Source organism: Megascapheus bottae, chromosome Y, assembly GCF_031878675.1.
Source record: "Megascapheus bottae isolate mThoBot1 chromosome Y, mThoBot2.hap1, whole genome shotgun sequence".
NCBI lineage: Eukaryota > Metazoa > Chordata > Mammalia > Rodentia > Geomyidae > Megascapheus > Megascapheus bottae.
Genome location: NC_143548.1, coordinates 10,018,931 through 10,030,582, shown reverse-complemented (window position 1 = coordinate 10,030,582; position 11,652 = coordinate 10,018,931). Strand labels below are relative to the sequence as shown.

General features: G+C 43.7%; 1 protein-coding gene across 1 annotated transcript; it reads right to left on the bottom strand.

Annotated features, from left to right (window-relative positions):
• Nucleotides 1-6,562: 6,562 nt before the first annotated feature.
• Nucleotides 6,563-11,182, bottom strand: LOC150040328 (zinc finger Y-chromosomal protein-like). The gene is made up of 5 exons (XM_090327350.1): nt 11,122-11,182; nt 10,709-10,858; nt 9,157-9,312; nt 8,575-8,715; nt 6,563-7,134 (listed from the first exon to the last, which is right to left on the bottom strand). The coding sequence occupies exons 1-5, from the start codon at nt 11,180-11,182 to the stop codon at nt 6,563-6,565; spliced, it is 1,080 nt and encodes a 359-aa protein (XP_090183476.1).
• Between the last annotated feature and the right edge of the window lie 470 nt (nt 11,183-11,652).

The window sequence follows — 11,652 nt, the reverse complement described above, 5'->3', positions numbered from 1 at the left end:
TTACATCATGTTTGAAATGTTATGTTTAACAAACAAGTATTCAGGAAGGGATTCTGGTATACAATCACTGGCACATAGCTTTTAGAACGTATTTAAAATTTAGCTGAGGGTTTGTATGTCATAGATACACATCCATCTATAGAATTCTTTTATTATTATATTTTATTTTTTTTGTGCTGGTACTAGGGCTTGAGCTCAGGGCATGGACATTGCCCCTGAGGTTTTTTGCTCAAGGCCAGTGCTCTGCCACTTGAGCTACAGCACTACTTCCGGGTGTTTTGTAGGTAACTGGTGGTAAGAATCTCATGGACTTGCCTGATTAAGTTGGTTCTGAACTGTGATCCTCATGAGCATCACAGCCTCCTGACTAACTAGGATTATACGCTTGAGCCACTAGTGCCCAGCCAGCTTTCCTTTTCTTGAAGGAATCCCATTCAAGGTATTCTTGAGCCACCGAGGGTTAAAGAAGCTTCTGAATAAAGAACTCTGGAAGTGGGCATCCTGTTCCCTCTCCAAATAGCCATAGTGAAGCCTTCAAGCCTCCTCAGGGAAAAGAAGACAAAAGGAGCATTTTTCTTGAAGGTGGAAGCAAACAGCACCAGGCCATCCTACTCAAGGCCTCCTTTTCCCTTCCCATAAATCTATGCCCTTCCACAAATTCTGGCACTCAGGGATACCTTAACTGCTGAAGCGGAAGTCTGGGTTCAACATAACAGTGACATGTTTATGTCACTTCTTACCTCTGCCAGAAGTCCAGAGATATTCCAAAGGTAAGGAAGGAGGAATCCCAGAGGCCCTGCTATACTCACATTCCCTCAACACTAAAAAACAACAACAACAATCCTAAGTGCACAGGCAATGGCTCTGACCCTGACATCTAGGAGCAAGTTCTTCACTTCAGAGAATACCTCAGTGCTCTCCCTGCTCCTAAGTACCCAAGGCCTTGGTCCACACCTCAAATTCAGAAGTCCATCTGGATAGGAGGCATACTTGCTGCATGGGAGTTAGGGTATGGAGGTGACTTTGAACCCTGTGGCCCCTCATTTCTTTTTTTTAATGTATTTTTTCTTAAAACTAATAGAAGGATTACATTATATTTTCCATATACAAGGTGATTGCTTCACAAGCATTGCTAGCCTTCATGTTTTTGTCCTCATTTCTTTTCTTCTCTGTAGAACCTGCCTCTGAGCTCAGTCCACCAGGGGCAGGTGGGCAGCAAAGTAAGGCCAAAGCTCAGGAGGGGAGAAATGTAGTGGAAACAAAACCCAGTTTTGAGCAACACCAAGTGATGTTTCCTTTCTGCCTCCATGATCCACTTTTCCAGGTCAGGGGAAGGCAGGCCTTGAGCACAAGGTGGGGCAATGGGAAGGGAGGAGGGAGAAGCACCCTTAGCCTTTGGCCTGTCACAAAGCAGGGCAGGATGTCCTCTCTGGAACCCAGGATGGAACATCTCTGTGTGCCTTGGTCCATTTCCTCCAACCAGGGTTAGGAAGGAAGGAAAAAGTGCAGTAGCAGCCACAGCAGGACATCTAGGAAAAAGAGTAGGTGGTTTTCCATATAAAACACACTGAAGGAAAGGGCAGAGAGAGAGAGAGAGAGAGAGAGAGAGAGAGAGAGAGAGAGAGAGAGAGAGAGAGAGAGAGAGAGAGAGAGAGAGAGAGAGAGGGAGAGAGAGGGAGGGAGAGAGGGGGGGAGGGGGAGGGGGAGGGAGAGGGGGAGGGGGGAGGGAGGGGGGAGGGAGAGGGGGAGGGAGAGGGGGAGGGGGGAGGGAGGGAGGGAGGGAGGGAGAGAGACAGAGAGAGACAGAGAGAGGAAGCAAAAGCAGAAGCAGGAGGAGGAGGAGGAGGAGGAGGAGGAGGAAGAGAGAAAGCAGAGAAGAGACAAGATCCTCTGAGAGAGGGGCCTTTGAATGGCCTGGTATCCAGGCATAGCCATTGTCCAGAGAGCTTGGGGTAGGGAATCTGTGCCTGCAGCACATTGTGCTGTGGCAGCAGACTTGTGGCTGGGGAAATCAGGCTGAAGAATAGTGCTCCAGAGTCAATGGGCTGGAGACAGAGGCTGCTCAGACACCACAGCAGACTAGCTAACAGGTCCAGGTGGGAAGAGGAGGAGCAGCTACGGTCACCAAATGAGAGGACAGCAGTGGGCAGAGCAGAGGTTTCCTGACTGTCCCCAACCCCTTGAGGAAAGGGGTTTGTGAGGGTATCCCACAGAGGACTCTCAGCACCAACAGGCTTTTGAAGAGTTTGCTGGGCCCTCAGGTTTGTCCTCCTAATCCTCCAGCTCTGCCAATGACAGGAGTCATTCTGGCAGGATTTATGTATAAATGTCAACAGTATGGAACTATCACAGCAGGGCAAAGATATTAAGAGAACAAAACTTACTGGGCTGTATTCCAAGCATCCCTAAAATTCTCCTGTTGAAGAAAGCCTGTTTCCCATATAGTAGATCTAATAAACAGAATGATGATGGAAACAAAATAGATGTCTTTGTGAATGGATCGATCAAATCCTCAATTTGTACTTTCCTATGGTATTTCAGTGAAATTAATTCATCGTGTGTGTGTGTGTGTGTGTGTGTGTGTGTGTGTGTGTGCGTGTGTTTAGTTTCACCAGTCGTGGCACTCTAAGTCTGGGCCAGGCTACTGACTGAAGTTTCGTGCTCAAATGTAGCATGGCAGATCATATTATCCATTGCACCACTTCCTACTTTTTCAGATGAACTGGGCTTACAGGTCTCACTTTCTTTTCTCCCTGGGCTGGCTTTGAATATGGGACCTGAGATCTCAAACTCCTGAGTATCTAGAAGAAGATTTGGGCCACCCATGCCCAGCTGAAGATGTGCCTTTCAAGGTCCTCTACTTCCATTCTCTTTCCATCCTAGTGTGTGCAGAGCTGCAATGAGGTGGGCAGTGCCCTCACCTCATCACCTGAGATATATGCTTTTCCATGTCATTCTTCTTAACCAGTTCCTAATAAGGAATCTAAGTGGCAGTGTACTGAAACCCCAGACACGATGAGCCAAATTGAAGTTACCATCTTTTAAAATTTCATTTTTCAGGTAATGCAACCCTGGCAAACTAATATTCCTCATTAATAGTAGGATGCCAGGTCCTAAAGAAACACAATCTGGTCTCATCTGGAAATCCAGGCACTGGTGTTCACCAAGATCAACATTCATGTGAAATGTGTAAGTGACTAAAGTAGCATACATAAATCAGATAAAAATGTTAACTGATAAGTGATTAGAAAACACACAGGGGTTCAGTATTTAGTGCTTGATTGCAGCCGAATAGTAGTGTAGTCTAGCATAAATTTAAGGTCAGGTCTCAAACAGAAGGAACGAAAAAGAGGGTTGTGTGTGGCTCAATTGGTGGATCCTCAATTATGAAGCCCTAGTCCCTCACAAATACACTAAACATTTAGATTAGAACATCATTCTCACTTTTATTTTTGAATGAAATCCTCAAGGATTTATTTCCAACAATGTAAACACCCTCATTTCTCACTTGACAATTTTATTGTTGTTAGAACAACTCTGCAAAATGAAATTCCAGTTTATTGTAGAACATTGTTTCACACATACATGAAGCAGGCCAAAAAATAAAAATAAATCACAGCAACTTCATAGACAACAAAAGGGGGGGAAAAAAGAAACCTTTTTATCATTGGCCTTTGTAACCATCTCATGCAAACGTATACAAAAAGAGGTTGCTGGACTGCTTGGAATAAGGTGGTTTCTTTGTTGTTATTCTTTTTGCTTTTTCTACAGGGTTTTGTTCTTTTCTCCTTTGAGATTATAATGAACATGGTCACACCACAAGTAGTGTGAAGTAGGACAGAAGGCTAGTTTGGTCATCTGAGATCATTTAAAATGGCTGACCGCTAACAATATGTACAAAAATATAAAACGTAAATAAAAATCACAAACAAACTATCTTCTTCAAAGTACCTTTAAGAAAAAAAAGGCCAGGTCTTAGAAGCTTTGCTATTTTCCTCCCCCACTGCAAATTCTTGTGGTGCTGCTGGTGGAGTGGGGGAGAGCTTGTTGATGCTGACCCCCTCAGAGGGCAGTGGGCCTCTCTACTCGAAGGTGACCAGGTTTTGATTCTGGGATGGGAGGTGGAGGGTGCATCGGTCACGGTGGCCTTTGTAGTTACCTTTTCCTCTATCGCTCTCTAGTCATCCTCATCACTCTTCTGCTTCTTGGTATCAGCATGGTCATCCTCAACATCTTCAATGGCCCGCTTCCCTGGAACTGCCTCTGCCTCCTGATCTTCATCTCAATCCTCCTCCTCACCATCACTTACTTCACCCTTTCCTCTTTTCCTCCTCCTCCTCCTTCTCCTCCTCCTCCTCATCTTCATCCTCTTCTTCAACTTGTTCCTCATTATCAGCCTCCTGCTCCCCATTTTCCTCATTAACATTCCCATTGGCATGGGCATGTCTTCCATTTTCTGCCTACTCCATAACTCCCTTCTTCTCCTTCAAGTCCTTAGTGGTGATCTCAGGTTTTGGTGTCCACAGCTGCGTCTGACATGGTGGGGGCCCGTGGGTAATCTGGTGCAGTGAGAGCAAAAGAAAGCAAGTCCTTCCCCAGAGGACTTGGGGAAGCTGTCAGAGTCCCAGGTGGCTGAGGAGGCATGAGGCTGTGGAGGTTGTGGTGAGCTGGATCCAGGAACAACACAAAGATGGCTTTTCAGAGCAGCCAATGGGATTACTTTACATTTCTTACCAGGTGCACAAATGAACCATAAATATCCAACAGAGAATTTCAGTGAAATAATAACTTGCCCTGCTAAGACACTGCACCTCTTTGAGAATTTTAACTGAAACCAAATTCCTTTGGCTAAGCCAACCCATTTTAGGACCCCAAGTACAGGCTCTACTCCCAACATTTTAGTAATAAAGAATAGTTTCGTTGTTTTTCTCTGGAGTGAGATTTGTATCACTCACTTGACTAAAGTCTTATTATCTTTTCAGTTTCCAATATTGCAAGTACAAAGAAAATCACCCATGACTTCAGATGTATGGGAAACATGAAATATGTAAAGTGTCACCATATTACACATTTAGTACTTTTAGATATCTAAATTTTCATCTGACACTTCCTTTTCCTGTAAAACAAAATTCAAAGAAGACTTGGCAAATTAGAAAAAAAATGGGTGTGGAGAATGAAGGGGTGGAGGTGAGACTGAAAAATAGAAGCCTAGTAGCCAGAGCTGATGTAAGTTATCACAAAACATAAGGCGTCTTCTCAGGTAAGAATTTCTTCTCTTTAATCTGCTCTACTACTTTCCAAATTTGGTTGTGTCCTTAGTACTGCAAGGGACATAAAGAATTTCCTTGTTTCTCAAACGCAAATGACTCAATACTAATGAAGTAAGTTTATTTCATATTTAGTTTGTATTCAAGTTAATGACTTAAATTCCTACTACTAACTTAAATTCAAGTTAGGGACTTACATGCCGACCAACAAACATCCTAAGTGTGCCAACTCCAATAATTCTCATTCGTTGATTAAATGGCGTTATTTTTACTCCTAACGGACCTTTCATTGCAAAAAGAAAAAGAAAAAAAAGGCACTATCCTCCCTGGATTCTCACACCTGAAGAACCAGGTTCTGGTTGGCTTTCCAGAACATTTTAAGGTATGAAAGCAACAGTACGTGGAAGATGTTTCAGGTGGTTCTCTTGTGTTCCCTCTAGTCTTCAGCTGAACTCTAGTCTCTACATAACAAGTTTACATATCAAGAAAGAACTGAGACATTTCTAGGCCTTCAAGCTCTATACAGAAAACATTTTTCATCACAGACTTAAGATTTTGGGAGTGTAAGTGTGAACCGGCAAAGTGGCTAAAAAATGCTATCGTCCACCAAGCTCTTCTGAAAGTGTTTATACAGCCAGGCTATAAGAGGTCTCACTTGTAAAACACAGTCTGAACACACAGAGTCGTATGTAAAATTACTTACTTAAAATGTTGCTAGGCTGGGAAACATATAGCTACGACAAAGGAAATCATACTCTGAGTAGCAATCTTTTCCCAGTGAACACATCGAAAACGTGGGACAAATCTGGTGGATGTATCTTCTGCACTGCTACCAAATTCACAGTTACGTACAGGAAGCTGAGAAAACTTAGACCAGGAAGTGAAGCCTTGTACAGTTTAGTTGACGTTGGACAATATGTATGTCACCAGCTTATCCCATCTCCATGTAGTTTGAAACTGGTTACGATGGTGACTTTTTAGAGTTACTCAACTTGTTCAGAGGAGGAAGGTAAGTAAGGATGTGTTAAAGCTTCTACACTGCACATCCACTTCACATCAATCTCGGACCAACTATGTACCCTGATAGTTTTCTCCTTCCTCTTTGCTTCTTTGTGAAGGAAAGGGAGTAACATTGGGAACACTGTACTGAATAAAGTGTATGGAAAAGCCAACTGAATTTGTACCAGGAATAAAAGAAACATCAAGTATTGGGTGTGAACAAGGATGACTGTCCTTAAAATAAACCTCTTGCTTCCCAGCACACATGTTTATAAAAATCGGTGGACACCGATTTGTTAGGGCAAGCTACCATCTTTGTGATGTCGCATGATGTGCTGGTTCATTTCCGAGGGTCTTCGAAATCCCTTCTTGCAGTACTCGCAGCGGTGAGGGTAGTCTTTTGTGTGAATGGAGATAACGTGCCGTTTGAAGCCCGAGGCATCTGTAGTGCTATATTCACAGTGCTCACACTGATAGACTTTGCGACTACTGTGTTTGTTCATGTGCCTCTCAAGCTCCTCCTGTTGTTGAAATCCCTTTCTACACCTCTGACATCTAAAGGGAGGATCCTTTGCGTGAACTGACAGAATGTGGTTGCTTAGCAGAAATGGATCTGAAATCTTAAAGTCACAGTGTCTACACCGATGCATTTTTTCACCTGTGTGGACGGCGGTATGTTTCTTGAGTTCAGAAGGCCTGTGAAAGCCTTTGCCACACCTGTCACACTTATGGGGGTACTCCTTTGTGTGGACTGAAATGGTATGTCGCTTCAAATCACTTGAGGTTGAGCTTCTGTACTCACAACAGTTACACTGGTGTGTTTTGCGTCCTTGGGTGATAAAGCCATGCTGCTGGGCTTCTCCAGTATCTGAGAGAGTCAGAAGACAAAGGACACACTTAATGACATGTCTTGGCTAGGCCTCGCTTTGGTATGTGTTTCCATCTTAGAAGAGTGAGCAGACCCACTCTCCCACTGATAGAGCTCCCTCCACCACCATCCCCACACCCAGCTACAAGCCCACCCATGGATTCTTCGTGTGGATTCTGAGCTCTGATGGGTGCTGAACACCTCTTCTGTGCTCTAGACAATCATGGGGAGAGTTCTTGCTTTGGGAGGCTAAAAGATGATGATTCAACAGCTCTTGCTCAACAGCTGTCTCCTACTCACAGAATTATACCTGTAGGCTCCATTGTTTCATATATCATTTATGAGAAAACACAGTTGGAGAATGAGAAAAATGCTTGCTTGGCTCAGGCACAGGAGCTACAGCCTCACTATTCCTACTTTGTGGGTAGTTTGCTGGGAAAAGTGGTCTCCTGGCCTTTCCTGCCCATGCTGGTTCATCTTAACAATAATGAGCTAACGCAGTGGCTCGTGCTAGTCATCCCAGTTAATCAGGAGCTTGAGATCGGAGGGTTGAGCTTCCGATCCAGGCAGTGCAGAAACTCTAACTAACTCTAACCTTCTCCAACTACAGCCATGATCCCGAAGGCAAGGAAGTGGCTAGACTTCAGGGGAGAAAAATGAAGAAACAAACAAGGAAGCAGAGCAAAGGCTAGCCCTGAAACTTCACTCAGTATTTGGTGACCTGGAATTTTAAAACCCACCTCATAGAGCCCCAACAAATACCAACAAGAAACTTAACACTGAGACAGGAGTTTGGTCTAGTGGTAGAGTGCTTGCCTAACGAGCACGAAAGTCCTGGGTTTGATTCCTTGGTACACAGAAAAAGCTGGAAGTGATACTCTGGGTCAAGGCTCTAGCCTTGAGAAATTCCAAGGATAGTGCTCAAACCCTGACTGGCAAGAGAAAGGGGGAGAGAGGGAGAGGGGAGGGAGGAAAAGAGAGAGATGCGGGGCAGAAGCGCAGGCACCCAACGGACAGACAGACAGAAAGCCAGAAACAGTGAGAGACACAGAGAGAGAAACGCCCAATGGAGAGACAGACAGAAAGCCAGAAACAGTGAGAGACACAGAGAGAGAAACGCCCAATGGAGAGACAGACAGAGAGCCAGAAACAGTGAGAGACAGAGAGAGAAACGCCCAATGGACAGACAGACAGAAAGCCAGAAACAGTGAGAGACACAGAGAGAAACAACATTGTTTAGCAAAGTTGTTTCAATTTCTCTAAACTCATCTCCTACTTTAATTGCTTTCCTTCACTCTTACCCACAGTCTCATATTTTTCCCCAGAAAATAGGGTCCTGGACACTATTGACAAATTAAACAAAAACAAGCTACCTGTGTTCTAGTGACTCCTTCCAAGAGCTAAACTGCACATGTAGTGAAAATTCAAGTTCTCACTCACCTGTTTGCTGTTGCCCGGTTTCAGTTTTTCCCCTTCTTCCTTGTGTTTGGTTATCCAGTCCGCTAAGGCCAGCAGACTCATCTATAGGGAAGGGGATACTTGCAACCCCAGTCTGGCTTTCAGTTCCAGCAGAGTCATCCCCTATTGAGCGTTAAAAACATCACAGAGTGTTATGAGGAATAAAACAGCAGGAATTCTAAATCACAAGGATGAAGAGAAAGTGCTGATACTCGTGAATAACAGAACTGTCTTGTTTTGGAAATGTCTTATGGGCACACTGAGAACAAGACCAGGAAACAGCTTGCTTCCAGACCCAGCAATGTCCTAAAAGTCCAAAGTCATGAGCCACATACAACCAAAAGATTTTACACAATCACACTGCAAGTGTCTCGGTTTCTAATGTACCAGTAGCCACCAAGGAAACTCAGGGTAAAATTAATAGGAAGAACCCAAACCTAACCTGACAGTTCTCACCAATCCCTCTCTCATCACAAGGTTACTTTACGGTTCCAAACTGCACATACACAGATGTCAGTTTCCAATCACTGAATGTTAGAATTCTTCAAGTGCTACATGACTTACCATAAAATGTTGCCCACGCGACAGGCATTAAGGCTTTCATCTCACCGTCACCCACTTGCTCTTTGTGCACAGCAGAAGATGCTGATGCTACATCAACGGCATCTTCCTCTCCTACAGACACATATGTATGACCCTCATCGGCGATCTGTGCAAAACCTAAGTACAAATTTAAGTAAATATGCAAAACTACCAATGAGATGAATTATTAATTTCTGATATTTCTGTCTACTTCGTATGTGCCCTTCTCGTACGGGATCTTGCTAACCCAGGCTGGCTAATATCCTCCTGTCTCAGCCTCCCAGAGTGCCAGGAATGCAGGTGTGTATCACTGACTCCCAGTCAGGATAGTCTGAAAGCACCAATGTAGCTGGGCACCCACCACTGGGCCCAAATTGCAGTAACCCAAATTGCTCTAGAGGCTGAGATGTGAAGATCTGAGGTTCAAAGAAAAGTTGTGAGACGCCTGTCTCCAATTAGGCCCCAAAACATACTGGCTGGAAGTGAATGTGTCGCTCAAGTGATGAGAATGCCAGTCCTGAAAATAAAAAATGCAATCACTGTGTGCACTTCCCCTCAGAGAAAAAAGGAACGCCAGAAAGAGAGGAGGGAAAAAAGGCAGGGTAGAAAGAAGGAAGGGAGGAAAGGAAAAGGCTTGGAAGCAAAGAATACAGGCAACAACAGGGCGAAAAAGAAAGCTTACATGAAAAAAGGCCAGAAGGAAAGAATCAACAATCTCAGGATTTAAAAGTCAAGGATGCCCTGCCTTCAATTCAACTAAGCATACTAATGACTGAAAGAGTGTCCCTTACTTCCTTCAAATACTGCTTGCATTAATTAGTATTTGTAGGCTGGGCAGAGTACCCTATGCATATAATCCAAGCCACTGAAGAACAGGAGACCAGCCTGGGAAAAGCAACCGAGACACCGCCTCAAGCTACAACCTGGGGGTGGGGGTGTTCCGGTTACTCAGTAGACCATATTTAGGAGTAGTACAGTCTGCCACAACAGCAACCTGGATGGGTGGTTCCAGGTATGCAGTAGGCTATAGTTAGGAGTAACACAATCTGAGGCTAGCCTTGGACAAAAAATGTTAATTCTGCCTGAAAGATCATCATTAAAAGGGGCTATGGAAACGTTCAGTGATAGGGTGCATTCATAGTAAACTTACTGCCCTGAATGTAGAGAGTCCCGAGTACCACTCTAGTCCCCAGACTGTCAGAGATGATTCCCAACAAATGCCAGGTGCTTACTTAAGACTTCCTCTTCTTGTCTGTTGTCACTGACAGTCAGGCATGTCACCTTTTCCCTGGGAACACCAACTCTTTTGCTCTGATCCACTAGTTCCACCCCAAGATTACTCTCAGGTGCATTCTCCATGATTTCTACATGTCCACCTATTAGGGAGCAAGACAAGAATTCATTTGAGCCTTCCTTTCAACATGGTTTTCTATAATACACGGTCTTTTTTTTTTAATAATACATTGCAAATACGCCTCTCAAAAGGCTCTTCATTAAAGAGGTCAACTGTTCTGGTCTAAAGAATCTTCTTTACCAAAGTCATCCCTTCCATTGTCAGATTTTAAAGTGGACACCTTCATGACTTCAGGACAAGTGTCATCTGCTTTACCAGCACTGACTTCTGGTTCCATAGCCATGTTTGGTCTAATGGAACCATCATGATCCAGTTTGCCAGCATCATCCACTAGGGAGGGGAAAAATAACATTTGAATCAACACTTCCTGAAAGACTTTTTCACAAATATAATCTCTAACCTGATTCACAGAATTCCCAGTAATTGAAAGAAGCCCTTTGAAACCGTGGGACAGAAAAGTCCCCACATACCACATAAGTCAAGATTCTGGTATCCCTGAATCGAGCAGCAGAGATCAATGGATATTTCTTCTCTCAGTAACCAACTCTTAGGGACACATATTTGAAGTAGGAGAAGGTAAGACACGGTTGTACCTATTGCATCAGAATAGGAGCTTGGTTCTCCTGGCTGCAACTCAATTGGGTCTTCATCCATGGCCTTTAATGGTTAATAGTCACAGCACCTACTCCAAGAAATAAACAGTGATTTTAATAAAAATTTTAAAGTATCATGATATTGGAATTTTGGCGAGAGGTCCTTCTACCTTAAATCGAAGGTACCCTTAATCTTGCCATCACTGATCTCCAAAACAGCCGAAGTTCAAAATGTCCAAGAATGGTGAACACTAGTTGTATTTCTGGATAACCACTGGCCTCTCTCGTTATGACCTTCTGATTACAGAAATATGTAACTACATGTAAATGAGTGTCCGTTCCTTTCAATCATTCTCTGGCATAAAAACAGCTGTCAAAGAAGACAGATTTTTATGAACACAATAACAACCCACATTCATAACTTACTGAAACCCTCAGCAACTATCACTGTCTTTCTCAAATTGTGGTTGAAATTATTAGAGGAAAAGAATGACTTTTTTTTTTTAGCGTTAGATAGTTTAGGTAGATAAC